The sequence below is a fragment of the Medicago sativa genome, chromosome 7 (assembly GCF_051527215.1).
Source record: "Medicago sativa cultivar Bolivia chromosome 7, Bolivia_mono, whole genome shotgun sequence".
Taxonomy (NCBI): Eukaryota; Viridiplantae; Streptophyta; class Magnoliopsida; order Fabales; family Fabaceae; genus Medicago; species Medicago sativa.
Genome location: NC_140755.1, coordinates 5,379,279 through 5,402,066, shown reverse-complemented (window position 1 = coordinate 5,402,066; position 22,788 = coordinate 5,379,279). Strand labels below are relative to the sequence as shown.

The following is a 22,788-nucleotide window of genomic DNA, read 5'->3' as shown; positions in this document are numbered from 1 at the left end:
TGAGCAGTGTGTTATAGCAAGGGTGTTGTTTGGCATAGGTGAAGATGCTTCAAAGCAATCTAGAGATTTGGAATTGTACCTCAGATTGAGCATTATGGTTGTATGATTGATCTTCTAGGAAGGGACGAATGCTCGGATGAAGCTGAAAATTTGATTCAAACCATGCCAACGAGATAATATTGACTTCGTTTCTATTTTCTTGTTGTTACTGCGAAGATGTTTCAAGAGCTGAAAGAATGCTGAAATAAGCAGTGAAAATGTAGAAGGAAGGTCCTGGAGACTACGTGATGTTCAGAAATTGGTACCCCACAAAATGAAGGTGGGCAGATGTGGAGGATGTTAAACTTATAATGAAGAAAAAAGAGGATCAAATAAAGAGGTTGCTTGGAGTGTTATTGAGGTTGATGGTAGATTTAGAGACTGTGGCTGGATATTACTTGCATTCGCATTCGCAACTGAAGGTTGTTAAGTCAACATCGGGGAAGTTATGGAAGCACAAGAAAGTTGAAACAATTTATTGAAATTTCAAAGGACGAAAGCTGAAAGAGAGAGTTCAAAAGGAAAGCTAAAATTGGAAAAGGAATAAAAACATGTCTAGCTATGTATCTCTTTCAAAATCTATAGTCTATATAGGACCAAGCTCCTAACTCAACCAGAAAGATAGCGATCGTTGAGTACATATATGACCTGTCCCATGGTGCAGTTAATTATCCGAGGTAAATTGTTTAACCGGGTTTGTACACTGAGGAATTCTTCAGCTGAATTTCTATTGTAAATGAGGTACTGATCAGAACTTTAATACGAATTTCTCTATTAGAAACAAATGATAATACTTCTCTCCAGATTTGGGTACTCTAGAACTGAATTTTATAAGAGAAATGCTGTTTATTATGAAACAAACAACACACACGAAAGGCACGACAATGTATTTTCACTCAATTGCACGAAAGGCACATGATTTCCGTTAAATGAGGGTCTAGAACATGTAATTACTGAAACTAAAAAACGAGTCAGTAAACTCCCATTTAATCCCACTAACAATGTCTACGCGAGTCAGTATGTACTGAAAGAAATAAATGCTTAAACACAAGTGTCATGAAGGTTAATCATGCCTCCCTTAAGAAGTTTCGGGAGACAGCTGAAAACTGCTTATGCAGACAAGCCTTCCAGGGGAGATGACTTGTGGAATCTTGAATAAGCTCTGCGGCTCCAAGAGACCTAATTAGCACTCGTGGAACATGAATATCACAGTGCATACTTACTAATTACTATTGAAATTCAGTTCATCGTAAGTATTCGTAACTCTGGCAGTGATGATGATGATGATGATGCAGATGAGTTCCTCTTGTATGTCCATGATTCTGATTAGGTCATTAAGTGTAGTTGCTGGTGTGGCCTTTTACTAATTGAAAAGTACCTATTGATGAATGAAAGTTATTTTCTGTTTGGTTATTGCTTTTGTAATCCTTGGTATTTATGCCTATAAGCAAGTTAGTGTATAATATTTAACTGGTTACTCATAACTGATGAGTGCCAATTGTATGCAACTTAGTATTACATGACATAGATGGTTGCTTAAAATTGAACTCTTTTCTTGATGCAGCAAAATATATACCATCTAAGCCAGAATGAGAGAATCCGTGAAAACAAGAAGCAGCAGATATTTTATTTCTAATGGGAAGGTTTCTAAGGCAATCTCTAAGTAGGTCAGAAGTAGCAGAAAGTTTCTTCTGACTGGAAGTATAGTATCCACCGGAAGGTAGTCTCATAGTTTGATCATGAGGCTGAAGTACTGCCGAGTAGGCGGAGAAATTGGTCAGAAAATAGCTAAAAAAAGCGATTAAATTTAACAAAGATACGAGATATAATCCATTGCAAAAATAATCAACAACTGGTAACATCAAAATATAAAGAATTCAAAAAGACACATCAAGTACTACTTTTACCAATTCTTAAATTGAGTAATTATTCAACAGACATAAATAATATAAGTATCTTTGACCTCTAGAGTTCTCCAACTTTTAGAGATCCATTGGCTAAGGTAAAAACAGTGGCAGCCTTGTGATTCATACCAGAGTTTATAAGCTGAGTCATTATCATAATAGGGATTTGATTATCAAGTTGAACATCACTATGAGGATGCTTCATAACAATATCACAATACGCACTAACTGCTTCATCCATTCTACCATCAGCACAAAGAGCAGCTACTAGTTTTGCAAAACAATCTTTATCTGGTTCAAAACCTTCAGAAAGCATGGCATTGACCAAATGTAAGGCATCATCCACCTTGTTGGATTCCAGAAATGCCTTTAATAAAGCAGTGTGTGTGACAGGGACAACACTAGACGAACAATCGGTTTGAATCATGTTAAAGAAAAACTTGGTAGCATCATGGATTCTCCCTAATTCACAACATTTAAGAATGATTGAAGTCCAACCATTGGTAGAGAGTTCAATTCCTAACTTAACCTTTAGACCCAAAAGTTGATACACTTGTGGCATGCCATCATCATTCAATTTACAAATGGATTCCAAAACGTTGTTAAGAGTAATGTTACCAGGGTAATAACGCTCCTTCAACATGAGTCCGAGGAATTCTGAAAGAGTGAGAATGTCCATTTTGTCGCAGAGGTGATGAAGTGTAATGGTGTAAGTGTGAAAATCATGGGAATTCATTTCTGAGAGAACAGTTGTAGCAGCATCGTATTGATCAGTAGAAAAAAGGGAATCCATAAAAATATTTGAAGCAAAGGTATTTGGAACAAACCCATGAGAATTTACCATGTGGTGATAAGCATCAATGACCACCTCGTGTTTACCAGTCAGGGACAAGAGCGCTAACAAACGTAAAAAAGAGACAGATTTTGTGTTTGAATCATTGAATAAACCAATAGATTTCAAGTCTAAGAGAATAGACTCAATTGATTTGAAACGAGTGAGGCGATCTATAACGGGGTCCATTGAATCAAGGGTTAATGAACCGGGTACGAGGAGGTAAAGGCATAGTTTGTTTTCTGAAAAACGCGAAGTCGTTGTTTGTGGTTTCGATCTTCTTGATGGGAACAACATGGAGATTGTGGATTTGTGTTGTTGTCATATTTGACAAAGATTTTGAGGATGCGGTGTGGTCGCCTGAATAATATTGACAAACCTGAATTCATGGTTACGATCGATAAATAGATGAGATTGGGAGGAACAGCTGCTTAGGGTTTCTGGCGGCCTGACACGGAACAAAGTACAACTAACTTGAGTTATCTGATGTGTGTTTTGAGGGATAGCACTTGTGTGACATTGTGGTTGGTGATATTAGTGACATTGGTCAACCACAATGTTACATGTGGCTTTCTTCTCTCTTTCACAAGGTTTTTTTTTTTTTTTTTGTAGTACACTTGTGACATTATGGTTGGCCAATGTCACCAACCACAATATCACCCAAGTTCTACCCGTGTTTTGAGTTTGTAGGTTTATTTTGCAGGGCCACGAAATTAGCTAGTCTCATTTTAGGCTTAATACATTCCCAGGTCCCTTAACTTATTTTTTCTTCTCACTTCAGTCCCTTAACTATTAAACGTTTCAATTTGGTCCTTATCTTTTGTATTCTTCATCGATTTGGTCCAATTTTATTAATTTTAAATCCCTAAAAAAGAAGACCGTTGGATCAAGGAAGTCCATCAGATCTTACTGTGTACCACCAACACCTAAGTATCTGAAATTTAATTTTTAAAAATAATATAAATCCATTTATATTAATTTAGAAATAAAAAATTAAAAAATTGGAAAATTAATTTTCAAAAATAAAAAAATTCTAAAAAATTTGAAAAAAAATTCAGGAATTTTTTTTTTAAATCTGGAAAATTAATTTTAAAATTTTTTTCTACAAAAAAAAATTTGGAAAATATTTTAACTTTTCAAAATCTCGATACCAATTTAGAAAAATTCAGATTATTTTTTTTCAAAAATTTTATTTCAGAATCACGATTATTTTAAAAATCCAGATTATTTTTTTCAAAATTTTATTATTTTCGAAAAAATTCAGATTAATTTTTTTTGAGGGAAAAAAATAATCTGATTTTTTTTCCCGATTATTTTTAAAATCATTTTTTTACGAAATTATGAAGATTTTACGATTTTGGCTAAAATTTGAAAATATATTTCCAAAAAGTACAGATTTTTCTTTCCAAATTAATTTTCCAGATTTTTTTTAAAAAAATCCGTAAAAGACTCTGAATTTTTTTAAAAAAAAATTTCGAAAAAAAACTGACCTTTTTTGTAAAATTTTGAATTTTTGCTTTTTTTGTATTTTGAATATTAAATTCCTGAATTTTGTAAAAAAAAAATTAATTTCGAAAATTTAAAAAATTGTAAAAATATTTTCCAATTTTTTTTTGTAAAAAAAAATTAAATTAATTTTCCAGATTTTAAAAAAAAAATTATTTTTGAAAATTAATTTTCCAATTTTTTATTTCTAAATTAATATAAATGGATTTATATTATTTTTAAAAATTAAATTTCAGATACTTAGGTGTTGGTGGTACACGGTAAGATCTGATGGACTTCCTTGATCCAACGGTCTTCCTTTTTAGGGATTTAAAATTAATAAAATTGGACCAAATCGATGAAGAAAACAAAAGATAAGGACCAAATTGAAACGTTTAATAGTTAAGGGACTGAAGTGAGAAGAAAATATAAGTTAAGGGACCTGGGGATGTATTAAGCCCTCATTTTATCAGTCAGGCCCAAATTATGATAACATGAAAGAATCTTGCTCTTTACCCAAATGGTTTTTCTCATTCCGAGGTGAAAATATCATATTACCCTTACGCAGGTTAACTCACGTCAGTTATGATCTTAGCGTGACTTAAGTCATTTATCGCAACACAGAACACGAAAATTCCAAGTAAGTAGCAACTTTTTTGACAACTTTTGAATAACTTTGTTTCTCACACTCATGTGATGTTATCCTCCTTCTTTTGTTCTCTCTTTCTATTGTTTTTAACCAATAAAAAAAAACAGATATACAAATATCATTACTTTTTTATTTTATTTTTATAAATGACACATTAGAATTTGAGATTTACTTTTCCCATCATATGGCCTTCTCGCGCGCCTTGCAAAAATTCCAAAAATACCCCTCGTCCGGATTACATTTTCCGAACTAGATTGTTAGTAATTCCGGAATATAAACTCCGGACAAATACGATATGAATATTTTGTGTCTTTCTTTGATGTCAAGGGTCTCTGTTGACCGTTATACGACCCCCGCATAAGCTGCAATGCAATTGCAGGGGTCGTATGAGCGGTCAACAATGACCATGACACCACGAAAACTCCTAAAAGCTACCTAAAAAACTTAAATTTTTTGAAGAAATGTAAGAAAGGATGTGAAGAAGAATGAAGGAAAATGTTGAAGATCCAAGCCTTTTTATAGCCTAAAAAAAGTCCTAGGTGATTTGTAAGTCAAAGAAAACGTGTTTTTATTCAAAATCGTCCAAAAAACGCTTTAAAACTCCACTAACCGGCCAAACCTTTGGTGAAACGTCACTGGCCAAGTTGTTACTGAGTGGTTCTAGATTTTATACTCCGGAATGCATGAAGTATTTCCGGATTATATAGTCCGAACTACATCAGAATAACATAAATAATGAATCTTTTGGGAGATCTGCAACACGATGAAGAAATGCAAGGTGTTTTCAAGAGGATTTCTTTGAGTTAGATCCTGCTGCCTTGCCAAATGACATATTCATATGGCAGGCAGCAAGATCTAACTCATAGAAACATCATGATATTTTTTAGTTATCTCTCTAACAAGGAGGCATCAAGGACTATCTATATATTTTTGACAACATGTTGAGGATCTTCATCATGCCGTTATATAGAGATCTATATATTTAAAACAGCATGAGAAAGATCCTCAGCTTGATAACAAAAATTTGCATGGTTTGCTTTGGTGTGTTTGTGTGTTTTGATGATATTGAAGGTGAAAATCAGAGAGGATGTATTTATAGAGGTCCTTCGATGTTGTGGACCACATAAACTCTTAGTGCAATATGGTCCATTCAAAAGAATCCTATGCTTAGGGTTTCCGGATTCTGTTTTCCGGAATACTCTTACGCCCTATGTTATTTCGGATTAAGTAATCCGAAAAGCATATATTTGGTTATTTTATCGATTAAATGAACATCTTTGTCGTAAATTAAAACATAAAAAGCACGCAATTAAATTCAGAAACAGATAACTAACACGAAATTAAAACAACATAAAACACGTGATTAATTAAAACACAACACATTATCACGGATCATCTAAACTAACTTCTTCCTCCTCTGGTCCCTCCAGCAGAGCCCTGATCTCTTCGTAGTTCCTGGGCCGGTGCAAACTTTTCAAAATTTGTTCAGCAGATCTAACCAACGAAGCGTCCAACTCGATCGGTCCTCTAGCGCTGTGCTGATCAAAGACAGAGAACATGGTTCTCACGTCGTCGTCGTTTGTGAGTTTCATCCGGCTGAAGCGAAGAGATCCGGCTGAGTCGGACAATGAACATCGATATTCGACACCGACCACACTCCTTGTGTCTCTGCGGTTGAGTTGACGGTTGGTTTGATCCAGCTCATCCTTCAGCCCAGAGAGGGTGACATCGTCGCGAATCCTAAACAGATGGGGTGGTGTTCCACCGTTGTAGTAGACTGCCGCTAGCTTGGTGTTCGGATCAAAGCCAGGGAATTCCATGATTTTTTTTTTGGTGTAGTTTACTTGTAATGACAACATGGATCCCTATTTATAGAGGTATTTGGGCGTTGTGGACCACAAAAATTGTCGCTGCAATGCGGGCCACACAGGAGAATCCAATGCTGAAGTAATCCAGATTATACAATCCGAACCAACCCTCACCATACACAATGTCCCAAGTTTCACTTTGGGACACCTCATTATCGTCTTTTTCCGGAATACGTAATCCGGAGTGCATGTGTAATCCGGATTATATCTTCCGGAGTGCACCATAAGCTCTTGGCCGGTGGTCTGCACCAGAAAGAAAATGTTTTTAAAGGTTGGTCAAGTCAAAAAACGTGTTTTTACACGTTTTTTGACTGTATTAATGGCTTTCACACCTTTTTTTTTTACCCTCCCTCCCTATAAATAGGCTCATTTCCTCATAATTTCTCACACCTCTTCTTTCTCCTCTCCTCTTCTACAACAATGTGTTTCTATCGCTGGCCTTTCATAGAAAGAGGCCTCTTTAGAAATCCATCAGGGGCCATATGATCGGTCAATATGGTAGGGGTCAGTCTGAATCTGAGGTGGGTTTGCGTGGGTGTCATGTTGACCATCATGGTCTCTTGTTCTCTAGAGGCTCCTGTGCCCCCTCTGTCTCCCCACCAACAACATTTTTTCTTCCCCGCCATATTCTTTCCTCCCGCCCTCTTTCCTCTCCACCAGTGGCTGCAGCTGGAGCTGGAGCCACTGGTATAGCTTATGTAATAGGATATGATTAGAAATATATTTAGGATATTATGTAATAAGCTTAAAAAGCTTGAAAATTATTGTAATGTATTGTTCATATATTAATAAAATGAGTTGTTTTTATGTTTATGTCTTTTTATTTATGTTTTTTACTTTATTTGCATTTTCTTTTACGAATTGTAGAGCTTAAAATTACAAAAGTTCTGGCAAAACACTATTATGGATTATATAATCCGGATACTTTTGCAAAATACTAACAATGCAATCCGGAAAACGTAATCCGGACAAGGGGTAAAATTGGAAAAAAAAATAGGGTGCGCGAGGAAAGACATAGGGTGGAAAAAGAAATACTCTTAGAATTTTCAAGTTTTCATGATTTGGGCCTGACTAGCTAATTTCGTGGCCCAGCAGAATAAACTTACAAACTCAAAACACCCAGCAGATAACTCTCAAGTTAGTTGTACTTTGTACTTAGTTCCGTGTCGGCAGCTGTTCCTCCCAATCTCATCCATCCATCCATCGATCAATCGTAACCATGAATTCAGGTTTGGCAATGTTATTCCGGCGACCACACCGCATCATCAAAGTCTTCTCAACGACGATGACGACATCACAAATCCACACTCTCCAATTTGTTCCCATCAACAAGATGAAAACCAGTAACATCACGTTTTTCAGGAAACAACAAAATATGTATTCTTCAACCCTAAACCCAAATACTAGTTCCCCCGAAGATTTAATCCATCTATGTTATTTCTTGCACGGATGTTTAGACTGGAAGACATCAACCTACAATCTATTGGTTCCCGTTTTAGATCGCGTCACTAGTTCCAAATCAATTGAAACTCTTACATCAGAATTACAATCTGTTGGTCTTCTCAATGATGAGTCTAGCACAAACTTGTTATCCCTCTTGGCCCATGCAGGTAAAAAGGAGATGGTCATTGATGCTTATCACCACATGGTAAAATCTCACGGGTTTGTTCCAAATACCCATGCTTTAAATTTACTTGTGGATTCTCTATTTGGAACTACTCAAAACCTATATGCTTTTAGTGTCTTGGAACAAATTAACTCTCCAGATTTTTCCACTTTCGAGATCACACTTTTTCACCTCTCCCGATTAAACGACATAACAAATCTTTCATTTTATCTCAGACTTATGTTGAGTGTGCCTTATTATCCTAACAATGTTACTTTTAACAAGATTCTGATTTCCTTTTGCTGCAAAATGAACGATGACGAGGTCAAGATTGATGTCATGGCACAAGTGTACCAACTTTTGGGTCTAGCGGTTAAGTTAGGAATTGAACTGTCTACTAATGGTTGGACTTCAATCATTCATAAGTTTTGTGAATTAGGGAGACTTGATGATGCTACCAAATTGTTCTCTGACATGATTCAGACTCCTTATTCTCTTGATGTTGTCCCTGTCACACATACTGTTTTATTTAAGGCATTTCTGAATTCCAACAAGGTGGATGATGTGTTACATTTGTTCATTGCCATGCTTTCTAAAGGTTTTACACCTGATAAAGATTGTTTTGCAAAACTAGTAACTGCTCTTTTTGCTGATGGTAGAATGGATGAAGCAGTTTGGGCTTATGTTATTATTGCTGTGATGCATCCTGAGAGTGATTTCCACCTTGATAATCACATCCCTTTTATGATAATGACTCAGCTTTTAAATGCTGGTATGAATGACAGGGCTGAGATTGTTTTAATCTTGTCAAGAAATCTGAGAATCAAGGCATGTCTGCTAAATGAACGAAGGAAACATGTAATGTAATGTGATGCTTATCTTCAAAGGCTAATCAGATGCTAAGATGTGCAACAGAAATTGTGATATAGAGCTTTAGGAGTTCTTTAACTAGCTTATCTTCTATTTAGTTTATTCATGTGTTTTAGTAATAATAATAATAATAATAATAATAATAAATAGTTTCTTCTTAGGCTTGGGTTCAACTTAAGCGTTTGAGAATTTCTTGAATGAAGGAATAATAATAATAAATAGTTTCAAGAGACCATGAAACTATTCTCCACATACATGTTTGTTAATTAGTTTGCTTGCTTGACAGTTATATTTGAATTAAACGATCAAGTATAGCAAGTAAGAAACATATCAAGTGAGTTTCCTTGGTCAGGTAGAATTGCAGTCGATTTGTTTGAATGTAGAAGCTGCTTGATGATAAAAAACAAGGATGGTTATTGATTTTTTTGTTTGTTAGAATAGGTAGGTTACTAAAGGAAATTCAGATTCATTGAATGATCCATCGAAGGCAAATAAAGTTTGAAAAGTTGACAACAACTTAAGTATTGATATTGCTAGATTCAACTAAGCTTTTTGTGCTTTATTGTGACACTCTTGAATAAGGTTTTAGAGGTGTTTTAATGCAAGATGGTAAGGTGCTTGTTTGAATATACATAAATATGTTTAAATCTTGAGTGAAAAATAAAATGACCGAGTCAATTAGTGCATGTTTTATTCCTCATAATTTATACAAAATAAAATATTGTTAAATAGCGGTTTTTTCTGTCATTTAAACGAGTTTTGATTTATCTCTGTAAAAAAATAGATTTCAACCTTATAATGTATAGATTCTTTGGATTTAAACCCTAATGTCTTTTGATTGTATACTTAAGTTTATACGGCTCGATGAATCAGTTTTTAATTATGTGACACACTGAGTGAATATTATTAATTTATTTAGCTTTAGTTCAATACACTTGGTTTTTTCATTATCAAACATTCATGCGCTTGTGAGAAATAATACATTCAATTAACTTTATTTTTAGGCTAAATTACATTTTTGGTCCCTTAACCATTTAATTAGTACGTTTTGGTCCCTTAACTTTCTCTCCGTTACACATTTTGGTCTTTTCTGTTAGTTTTAATTCAAAAACGTTAAGGTTTCTTCATTTTCTTCTGAAATTTTACTGGGATTGTTGTTGTTGAAGGTTTTTGAATCCCATAAATTTCTTTATTGTCTCTACTACTATTTTATTTTGATATGTTTAAATTGTTCAAATATTATCTATCCCACCAATTCATATTGATCATATGATTAGGCAAGTATGTAATATGCTCACCGTTATGCTGCACTAAATTGGAGGGATAATAGTGGAAAGACGCACGACATAAGACTATTAGGCAGATTGTGTGGCAGAATTGGTTGGGATTGATGACGGTTCTGTTAGTGTGGCGTTAGGATTTTTGAAGTTGGCTCTGGTTGTGGGACTATTGGGGATTGTGAGGGAGGGAGGAATTTGGGGAATGTTTTGGGGGAGTTTTGTATGTTGAAGGAAGCTAGGTGGTGCTGACTGCATAATCTCAAGCTTGTTTTGCTAAAACTTCATCCTCAATGACTTAATAAATAAGTAATTATTGATAAGTCAATTGTATCATTGATGGTTATTTTGTCTATAATTTCACATTCCATAATTCTCCTAAGTACTAGGTATTGATCATTGCTTTCTTTTCATTTTTCCCATTCATCTCTATTCTTTTAATATAATGCTCTTTTTATAAATTTCATAACATATGGTGTATTTTTCTCTTCTTTTTGGTACAAAACATATGGTGTATTATTTTGAGTGAATATAATGGAAAAGTATCATTCTATTCCTTAATTCTAAGGAAATATATAGTCTATCTATTTTGTACAAAAAGAAAAAAAGAAGTAAAAATAGTCTTCTTAATTTTTGAAAAAAAAAGAAGTAAAAATAGTCATCTTAATTTTTGAATTGCGTTTTTTTATCTTCTTTTGTCCATAGTCAACCTTTTACACACAATCGGTTAAATATGTCACATTGAGCTCAAATGACTAATATCCTTCACAATTAATCAAAAACTTGAGTATTTTATCCAATACAATGATTTTGTATGATTCTAACCTAAGTTCAAAACTAAAGGTAAAAAATTAGGTAAGTTTTAAACTCTCCTTCCAACATGATATCTATGTGATTGGTCAGTTTCTAAAAGGAACTACAAAAACAAGACAGTGTCCCTCTTGATTTTGTCACAAGCTCAACTTCTCCAATTAACTATTAACAGCTGAAGAACTTCCTCAAGTCTTCTAATTGCTCTAATCAAGCTGCCTTCAAAAACTTGTGTAATCTCCATGATCTCATAGAACTTCGAACCTTTCGCCCAATCATACACAACCTTTATAATATCATGCCTAAAAGACTTCGCAGAAGTTTCAAGATGAATTTGCACATGTTTTGTAGGATAACAAGTGCGATAAAAAAAATAGTTGTTAGAGCATTTTACAGATACAAATGCGTATAAACTTTAACAAAGTATAAGATAGAAAACAGACAAGCTGAAAATGTTGTGAGTAGGTCAAATCATAAGTACTAAACAAATGGTGTCGTTGATTGGACACTATAGGGATATATAGAATTGTTATTGTGAAAGGAAAAGCCAAGGACCTAACTCAATTAAAACGCATCAAATAAATAATGCATCAAATGATGATATTCCATTCAATAGGAGAAAGAATAATAGATTTGCTTTGGAAAATATGCAATAATTAGAATGATAATAAGGTATAGATAATTATTGATTATCAAAATTGAACTTGTATGAGATTTTTTGAATGTTCGGCTAATACACTAATTTGACTAGAATTCCCCAATAAAATTGAAAACACAATCTTCAAATGCTATTAATGGTATGAATTGGGATTTAGTAATTACCCTCCATTCGGGCTGAAGATGGGCAACTCTCCGAGCAGTGTCTTGTAATTGTGCATAGAGAAGATCAAGTTCTTCCCAAGGTTTGGCAGCGTCATTGATTTCTCTTATACAGGAGAAAAACCAACCACCTCCTCCACCTTTATGTCCTTGAAGACCTATTGAACATGAGTTATGTTAATGTCAATTCATCTGTACTACATCACATTGTCACGTGTAGCATAACTGCATATGAAGATCTCACATTGGCATGTATAAAACCATACAAAAAATTCATACATCCATAAATTGGATTTGGACATTAATAAGTCAGCGATAGGAGATTAAGATCTATTGGATAGTTTTAAGCACAACATAAGAAGTATTCTTTCACGAAATACATATAGAAACTTTTTGATCAAAAGTTGACTTGGTTTCATAATGCAATGGAAGCAAGCGAAAACAATACCAAATGCGTGAAATAACAGAACCAGGAAATCGTTATGTACAGTGCAGATTAAAGCAGTAGGCATTCTGCTGCATTTCTTCATATAGCAGAAAATAGAAAGAAAGGTAATACAACAAAAGAAGGTAAAAAGGAAGTCATTGTATTGCATTTATGTATAACAATGAGGTATACATAATTCCATTCAGGACTAGGTAAATATAAACTTTTTTAGTATAAAGCAGCACGAAATATAACCTGAACAGATACCCCATGCCAAAACTTGAAGGTCTTGCAGAAAAACAAAATATGAAAGGAATAAGGAAAATAACAAAAATACTTCACAATTTTCATTACCCTAGCATCCGAAGAACGCTCTTTATTGCCTTGAGCTCATCCTTGAATGCTAAAGTAATAGACGATCTTAATGTTTTCTTAATGGACTTAATTTTTGCAATCATCTCTTGCTTCCTCTGAAAAACTGCTTTATAAGCGGTGACTTCGCAATTTCATGCTTTTCAAATAGGCTCTCCAAAGCCTTTATTCTACGATATGCTTTTTGGTGTGAGCTACTTTGCATATGAAAAATATAGGAATCAAGATAATGATAGTATAATTGGGAAATAATTAAAATGAGGAAAGTGAATGGATAAACACCACACTTTCATGTCATCTTCAGGATCTAGAAGTGGCAATCCCTTTCACTAAATCTAGAAAGAGTTTCCATAACTTTTTTCAATGTGTTTTCTCGAGATTTCGATGGTAAAAGATCCTTTGGTATGTATAGACGCATGCTGCTAATTGTTGCTTGAAATATCAATGGCTATCATTTTATAAAACTCTTGAAGCCTCTCATAAACTCTTGAGCTCCTCTTGTATGTCCATGATTCTGACTAGGTCATTAAGTATAGTTACTGGTGTGGCCTTTTACTAATTGAAAAGTACTTATTGATGAATGAAAGTTATTTTCTGTTTGGTTATTGCTTTTGTAATCCTTGGTATTTATGCTTACAAGTTATAAGCAAGTTACTCATATGACTGTTGTACTTTGAGTAAGAGCAACTTTTAACGCTAGTGGCTTATATTTGGATCACATAAACAATATGATTTCATTGATGCACAAGGCACCATTGTGGAGTTGACCTACATATCAAAGACTTTCTTTCTTTTAGTTTTTTTAATTATAAAGACTATGTGTGTGTGTTACAAATTCATGGACCAAAATAGCAATTTGCTCAAATATAAAAGGGTGTTCTACCCAAAACCAAAATATGAAAGGACCTGCTGCAATGACTTAATGGAGTATAAAAAAGAAAAAATTCATTCAATTAGTAATAATCCCCCAAGTACATTAAGAAACAATACTCTCTTAAAAAAGTTATCTCCAATAAATAAAAACAAAGCATCCTTGAAGAAAGAGCATAATCCACATAATGTAAATTGAACTCCTTTCTTATGCAGCAAAATATATACCATCTAAGCCAGAATTTATACATTATGATGTTGTAATTCATTGCATCCATTTATTTCTAATGGGAAGGTTTCTAAGGCAATCTCTAAGTAGATCAGAAGTAGCAGAAAGTTTCTTCCGACTGGAAGTATAGTATCCATCGGAAGGTAGCCTCATAGTTTGATCATGAGGCTGAAGTACTGCCAAGTAGGGGGAGAAATTGGCCGGAAAATAGCTAAAAAAGCGATTAAATTTTCTTCAAAAAAGAAAAAAAAAAGTGGAGTTAAGTGGACATTAATTGCGTTAAGGTGGATGGGAAGTGTTTGACAATTTGATAACAAAATAAAGGGAGGTTAGTGTTTGTGTTATGGAAGATCGAAAGCGAGGTCAATGTAATTTGCACTAAAATAAAAAGGGGTTAGGGTTCTTGTTGGAGGATTGCAGATAGATGATTAAGCTTATTCTTCAAATTTCCTCCCTTATCAGAACCCAGAACTCAATCCTTCACCTTGTGTTTCCAACACCCACCACACCACTCCACCCACTCTTCTTCACTGCCTCATAAAAGCTTTCTTCTCTCTCTTACTACAATAATCGTTCTCCTCCACATAAGTAAATGATAGAGAAGGGAAATGGTGTTGCATAATTTGCATCTAGATGATTGTCTATTAAGCACTATAATAGTAGAATTGTTATTAGTTATAATACACATAACATTTAACAAGGATACGAGATATAATCCATTGCAAAAAAAAATCAATAACTAGTAACATCAAAATATAAAGAATTGAAAAAGACGCATCAAGTACTACTTTACCAGTTCTTAAATTGAGTAATTATTCATTTGAAATAAAACATATAAATAAATATAAGGTGCCTTGACCTCTAAAGTTCTCCAACTTTTAGAGATCCATTGGCTAAGGTAAAAACAGTGGCAGCCTTGTCATTCATACCAGCGTTTAGAAGCTCAGTCACTATCATAAGAGGGATCTGATTATCAAGGTGAACATCAGTATGAGGACGCTTCATAAAAAACAATATTACAATACAAACAAAATGCATCATCGATTCTACCATCAGCAAAAAGAGCAGTTACTAGTTTTGCAAAACAATCTTTATCTGGTATAAAACCTTCAGAAAGCATGGCATTGACCAAATGTAAGGCATCATCCACCTTGTTAGAATCCAAAAATGCCCTAAATAGGACAATGTGTGCGACAGGGACAACACTAGACGAACAATCGGTTTGAATCATGTTAAAGAAAAACTTGGTAGCATCATGGAGTCTCCCTAATTCACAACATTTATGAATGATTGAAGTCCAACCAATGGAAGAGAGTTCAATTCCTAACTTAACCTTTAGACCCAAAAGTTGATACACTTGTGGCATGCCATCATCATTCAATTTACAAATGGATTCTAAAACGTTGTTAAGAGTAATGTCACCAGGGTAATAACGCTTTTTCAACATGAGTCCGAGGAATTCTGAAAGAGTGAGAATGTCCATTTTGTCGCAAAGGTGATGAAGTGTAATGGTGTAAGTGTGAAAATCATGGGAATTCATTTCTAAGAGAACAGTTGTAGCCGCATCGTATTGATCAGTAGAAAAATGGGAATCCATAAGAATATTTGAAGCAAGGTATTTGGAACAAACCCATGAGAATTTACCATGTGGTGATAAGCATCAATGACCACCTCGTGTTTACCAGTCAGGGACAAGAGCGCTAACAAACGTAAAAAAGAGACAGATTTTGTGTTTGAATCATTGAATAAACCAATAGATTTCAAGTCTAAGAGAATAGACTCAATTGATTTGAAACGAGTGAGGCGATCTATAACGGGGTCCATTGTATCGGTGGTTAATGAGCCAGGTAAGAGGAGGAAACGTGATGGACTAAATCTTTGGGGAAGGCATCTGAGAGGGTTGAATACATATTTTGTTTTCTGAAAAACGTGATGTTACTGTTAGTGGTTTTCATCTTGTTGATGGGAACAAATTGGAGAGTGTGGATTTGTGATGTCGTCGTCGTTGAGAGGATTTTGAGGATGCGGTGTGGTCGACGCAATAATATTGATAAACTTGAATTCATGCTTGCTTGCGATAGATGAGATTATTGGGAAGGAAAATATGAGAAAAAGAAGCAAAAGCTGCTTAGGGTTTCTAGCGGCTGACAAAGAACAAACTTGAGTCATCTGCTGGGTTAGGAACTGTTTATCTAGTCGGCCTAATAACCTTAAACCCTAAACCCTAAAATAGAAACTAGAGTCATTGATGCTTATCAACACATGGTAAAAACCAGCAACAGTAACATCACGTTTTTAAGAAAACAAAATATGAATTCAACCCTAAACCCAAATACTTCCCCCAGTGATTTAATCCAACTATGTTATTTCTTGCACGGATGTTTAGACTGGAAGACATCAACCTACAATCAATTGGTTACCGATTTAGATCGTATCACTCGTTCAAAATCAGTTGAAACTCTTACATCACAATTTCTAGAGATATTGGCTAAACTTATCTATACATGAGGGAACATTGCCGTTTAAATTGTTGAACGATAAATCAAGATGCATGAGTGATTTGAGATTGCATATGGATGATGATATTTCTCCTGTCAATGAACTATGGGAAACAATTAAGCTTTGTAGACTTGTTTTTCTCCACAACCAACTAGGCAGTGAAGTTATACTGTTGTTTTGACAAGATAATACATCTTAGATCTCTTATAAATGTTGGAATCTTGACTAAATTGCATGAAGCAAATTGTAAAACATGGACTCGAGAATTATCATAGGCAAACTTTTTGATAACAAAGCCTTCCTTAAATTGCAACAAGGCATGGCTTTCATCTTGATGACACTTTGACTGAACTAAAGGGAAACATGTAAATGTGGAAGAGAACAAAAAATAAAGGAAAAGAAACTGTAATAATAACACAAGAGATTTCATTGTATGTTAATAATTTAGCCTGAAACATTCACAGATAAAATATTAGGTGGTTCTTATCCATACTATTTAGCCTGAAACTTATGATGGAATTTCTCCGAAAAGTTTGGTACGAGAAGGTTTAAATTATTAACAGGAAAAGAAACTGTAATAATAACACAAGAGACTTCATTGTATGTTAATAATTTAGCCTGAAACATTCATATATTAAATACTAGACACACATCAGATAAAGTTTGAAAAGTTGACACCAACTCAAGTGCTGATATTGGTAGACTCAACAAAATGAGATAACGACGAGTAGTGTGTTATCTGCTTGCAACCATTGTTGTTTCAAAGCAATGTAAAGATTTGATAACATAGACTATATATATATATATATATATATATATATATATATATATATATATATATATATATATATATATATATATTAGTTGTTCGATGAATCTAAAAAATTATTTTTTAGCTTATAAATGTGATAGGGAAGGAGCATGACATAACTGACACATGTTAAAGTTTCCACAAATAACAAATATTTATTATGAAAAATTAAGTTTAACGTTTTGAGAAATAAACTGGCACAACTTCTAAGATAATGTACTGTAAAGGTTATTAATATAGTATACAAGAAAAATGTTATTAATATATCGATTTTGTGGTTGACAGCCCTATTTGTAATACTAAAAGAAATTGATTTTGTGGTGAATTTGAACCGTTAACGGACTATTAGTAAAAAAAATAGGAATAGATAATTAATAATTAAATAATAAATTTATGTTTTTGTCGATGAACTAAAATGTATCAAGGGGAGACTCAAACATCCTAACTAGAGGTTGACTAACTAGGTTGACACATTTAAAAAACCCATCATATGGGAGTGTTTGACAAATGTATTTTTTGACATGGGACAAATGTTTGAAGGTCATCGGAGTGTTTGTAGAAAGTTAAAGCTTAGTGGAATTTGAATGAAAAGTGATGCAAATAGTATTAATTAGAGGGTACATTTAAAATATTTAATTAATGTTGTATTAAAAATTAAAAACGAATCATTTCAAAACAATTTTTTTTACAAATTGATCACTAATTTTGAGATGGAAAGAGTACTTACTCTCAATATTAATTGTCGAGATTATTTTATACAAAATAATTAAATACTCTTGAAAAATAATTTAATATTCTAATTAAATTTATATATATATATATATATATATATATATATATATATATGTGTGTGTGTGTGTGTGTGTGTGTGTGTGTGTGTGTGTGTCATACACACAGACACACACACATATTAGAGGAGATAATGAAGTTGTGAGAGCTTAGACCATGACCTCAAATGTCTTGCCTTTTATATGGGACTGGATTCTCTCCCATGAGAATTTAACTATAGGGGGACCAGTGGCAATCGCAACCGCTCAATGTTTTTTTTAACAAAATAACTGTCTGCAAGAAAAACAAACGAATGACTTTGATTTAATTGGATACACTTTTCACGGGAGATAATCTCCACCCCTTTTATACCGGTATCTTTTGATCTATCATGTTGTTAGAGAGGCAAACCCATGTTTTTACTGTTATTTTTTTTTCTTCATTTTTTAAAAATATTTTATCGTATTTTAGCAACAAAATACTAATCGAAAAATAATAACATATATCCAAAACAATTTAAGTTTTTACGAGTGAAAGCTAACTCGTGTGTCGCGCAAGTTCGAACCTTATGTTTTTCATTTCTAAAATATTCATTAATTTCAAAATAAAAAAAATATAAATGAAATAACATTTGTTAAATTTGCCAAAAAAATAATAATGAGACATTAATTTCAATCACATGCTTTCATTTTATAAACAGGCATTAACTACAATTGTTTAAAATTTGAATTTGCGTTCAAATTTTGCCTAAAAAATACACATTGTTTAGCATTAATTTTTCCTTTCATATGTACTGAGAGTATGATTTTTTACTAAAAAAAGAGAGATGGTTGGACCTATTTTTAAGGTTTTTTTTTTTTTTTGTATAGCAATTACATTTTTTTTAGAAGGGGGGGTTTTATTAATAATAGTGACACTAATCACTAAATTACAACGGTCCAACAGTAGCTCATCAAAGACCTTACAACGACCCATCTATTCAAGACCCGTAGATTGAGATGTATGGATATTGTTGGTTTTGAATCCATAAATTTACAATCATTTTTATGAAACAAATACACTGGTAAATTGTTTCGTAAATGTTTATGATTTATTATTCGGATCTGAGAAGTAAGACGAGTATAATGTCATTGTAATTCTTTATAAGAAATTTATACAATACACTCGTAGATTGAGAAGTATGAATATTATTCGTTCTTGAATCTATAAATTTACAATCATTTTTATGAATCAAATACACTCGTAAATTGTTTTGTAAATGTTTATAATTTTTTTGTTCATATATGAGAAGTAAGACGTTCATAATGCCATTGTATTTCTTTATAAGAAGTTTCTACATCTATCAAAAAAAAAGAAGAAGTTTCTACAATACATTCGTAGATTGAGATGTATGGATATTGTTGGTTCTTGAATCTATAAACTTACAATCATTTTTATGAATCAAATACACTGGTAAATTGTTTCGTAAATGTTTATGATTTATTATTCGGATATGAGAAGTAAGACGAGTATGATGTCATTGTATTTCTTTATAAGAAATTTCTACAATACACTCGTTGATTGAGAAGTATAGATATTATTCGTTCTTGAATCTATAAATTTACAATCATTTTTATGAATCAAATACACTTGTAAATTGTTTTGTAATTGTTTATGATTTATTGTTCGGATATGAGAAATAAGACGAGCATAATGTCATTATATTTCTTTATAAGAAATTTCAACGATACACTCGTAGATTGAGATGTATGAATATTGTTGGTCGTCGAATCTATAAATTTACAATCATTTTTTATGAATCAAATACACTCGTATATTGTTTTGTAAATGTTTATGATTTATTGTTCGTATATGAGAAGTAAGACGATCCTAATGTCATTGTATTTCTTTATAAGAAATTTCTACAATACACTCGTTGATTGAGAAGTATAGATATTATTCGTTCTTGAATCTATAAATTTACAATCATTTTTATGAATCAAATACACTCGTAAATTGTTTTGTAATTGTTTATGATTTATTGTTCGGATATGAGAAATAAGACGAGCATAATGTCATTGTATTTCTTTATAGGAAATTTCTACGATACACTCATAGATTGAGATGTATGAATATTGTTGGTTGTTGAATCTATAAATTTACAATCATTTTTATGAATCAAATACACTCGTAAAATGTTTTGTAAATGTTTGTGATTTATTGTTCGGATATGAGGAGTAAGACGAGTATAATGTCTTTGTATTTCTTTATAAGAAATTTCTACAATACACTCGTAGATTGAGAATTATAGATACTGTTCGTTCTTGAATCTATAAATTTACAGTCACGAGAAAATTGTTTTTCTCTCCAAGCTTCTCTGTGTGCAACAAACACAACTAATATGAGTAAATAGAAATTCAATTCATGTAAGCTAAACTATACCCTTAATAAATAATTACCAGTCTCTTCAACTTCATACTCCTTCTCCAATATTTCTTCATACTTCATACATTGTTAGCGTTCACATTTTGGTTAGATTGTGCATTTTTTTAATTAAAGTTTTGATAGAGTCTGCGTATGAAACGAAAATGCTGAAAGATTGGAATGAAATGAATGAAAGTGGTGTGATGTGTACATGGTATATATTTATAGTGTATAGAAAGCGTAGCATATACGATATGGACACACGAATACTCAAGATACACTATCCAATTAAGATAACATTAACAAAATATTTCACTACCAAAGAAAACATTAACAAAATTTTATACTAAAATTTATATGCATTTAACTGTTGTTTGACCCTACGTCTACTTTGAAATAGAATATAAGTCAATTGGTATGGAGTCCGTGTCAAGCATGGGTAAATAAATCACTATTAAAAAAAGAATTTAGTTTGAGAGATTTATTTTAATGCATTGACGCCGTGAAATAAAGTTTAACTTTTGCATTTGGCTAAAACACGTCAAATAACTTTTGCATTTAACTCTTGCATTTTGTTGATTTCTATCCCCTCTACCAGGTTCTTGATGCTACTAGCAATGAACCATGGGGTCCTCATGGAACACTGCTTGCAGACATTGCTCAGGCAACTAGAAACCCGTAAGCTTTGGCCTCTAAATTTTATGCTAGATATTTTAAGTTCGTTGAAGAGGAACACAAAATAAGCGAGATGCTTTAAAAAGATGATCACGGTTATAAGAAATTCGTTGAAGATGATGCCAGAAAAACCATAATAAATGCTCGTAGTTTAAGTTTTATGAGAATAATCAACTATAAATCACATCTGAAGAAAATGTCATTGTATTTCTTTATAAGAAATTTCTACGATACACTCGTAGATTGAGATGTATAGATATTGTTGGTTCTTGAATCTATAAATTTACAATCATTTTTATAAATTAAATACACTCGTAAAATGTTTTGTAAATGTTTATGATTTATTGTTTGAATATGAGGAGTAAGACGAGTATAATGTCTATGTATTTCTTTATAAGAAATTTCTACAATACACTCGTAGATTGAGAAGTATAGATATTGTTCGTTCTTGAATCTATAAATTTACAGTGACGAGAAAATTGTTTTTCTCTCCAAGCTTCTCTGTCTGCAACAAACACAACTTATATGAGTAAATAGAAATTCAATTCATGTAAGCTAAACGATACTCTTAATAAATAATTACCTGTCTCTTCAACTTCATACTCCTTCTCTAATATTTTTTTCATAAGAAAGTTCAAGTGATTCGGAATGACATCCGAGTACTCTACATGTTCATAAAATCCCCACCTGTTACTGCCTCTGTCTCCACCACCGGTGGGGGGTAAACCTGGTGGAAAGGTAGGCGTGTAAAATATGAGTCTAGCGAAATCGCGACCGCCGCAACCGCGACCTCCTTGACCTGAACCTCCGCGACGGGAACCACTTCCGCGGTCATCGAAAGGTGAACCTCCGCTCCCTCTACCGAATACTCCTACACCGTTATTAGATGAAAACGGTTCACTGCCAATTCCTCCACCGGCGCTTCCTCTGTCAACAGAAAGTGAACGTCCTCTGCCGCGACCGGAACCACTTCCACCGTCACCGGAAGGTGAAACTCCCCTAGCTCTACCGATTACTCCTTTCGTTAACATTGTTAGCGTTCACATTTTGGTTAGATTGTGCATTTTTTTAATTAAAGTTTTGATAGAGTCTGCGTATGAAACGAAAATGCTGAAAGATTGGAATGAAATGAATGAAAGCGATGTGATGTGTACATGGTATATATTTATAGTGTATAGAAAGCGTAGCATATACGATATGGACACACGAATACTCAAGATACACTATCCAATTAAGATAACATTAACAAAATATTTCACTACCAAAGAAAACATTAACAAAATTTTATACTAAAATTTATATGCATTTAACTGTTGTTTGACCGTACGTCTAATTTGAAATAGAATATAAGTCAATTGGTATGGAGTCCGTGTCAAGCATGGGTAAATAAATCACTATTAAAAAAAGAATTTAGTTTGAGAGATTAATTTTAATGCATTGACGCCGTGAAATAAAGTTTAACTTTTGCATTTGGCTAAAACACGTCAAATAACTTTTGCATTTAACTTTTGCATTTTGTTGATTTCTATCCCCTCTACCAGGTTCTTGATGCTACTAGCAATCAACCATGGGGTC

The 22,788-nt window shown here is 33.2% G+C and overlaps 3 protein-coding genes across 3 annotated transcripts; 1 reads left to right on the top strand and 2 right to left on the bottom strand.

Moving 5' to 3' along the window:
* Nucleotides 1-1,865: 1,865 nt before the first annotated feature.
* LOC146903742 (pentatricopeptide repeat-containing protein At4g13650-like) lies at nucleotides 1,866-3,235 on the bottom strand. The gene has a single exon (XM_085724703.1). The coding sequence runs from the start codon at nucleotides 3,070-3,072 to the stop codon at nucleotides 2,005-2,007; it is 1,068 nt and encodes a 355-aa protein (XP_085580829.1). The 5' UTR covers nucleotides 3,073-3,235; the 3' UTR covers nucleotides 1,866-2,004.
* A 3,059-nt stretch (nucleotides 3,236-6,294) lies between these two features.
* Nucleotides 6,295-6,729, bottom strand: LOC146903741 (uncharacterized). Its single transcript, XM_085725376.1, has one exon. The coding sequence runs from the start codon at nucleotides 6,727-6,729 to the stop codon at nucleotides 6,295-6,297; it is 435 nt and encodes a 144-aa protein (XP_085581502.1).
* Nucleotides 6,730-7,917: 1,188 nt separating this feature from the next.
* On the top strand, nucleotides 7,918-9,426 carry LOC146903740 (uncharacterized). The gene has a single exon (XM_085727209.1). The coding sequence runs from the start codon at nucleotides 7,997-7,999 to the stop codon at nucleotides 9,248-9,250; it is 1,254 nt and encodes a 417-aa protein (XP_085583335.1). The 5' UTR covers nucleotides 7,918-7,996; the 3' UTR covers nucleotides 9,251-9,426.
* The last annotated feature ends 13,362 nt before the right edge of the window (nucleotides 9,427-22,788 follow it).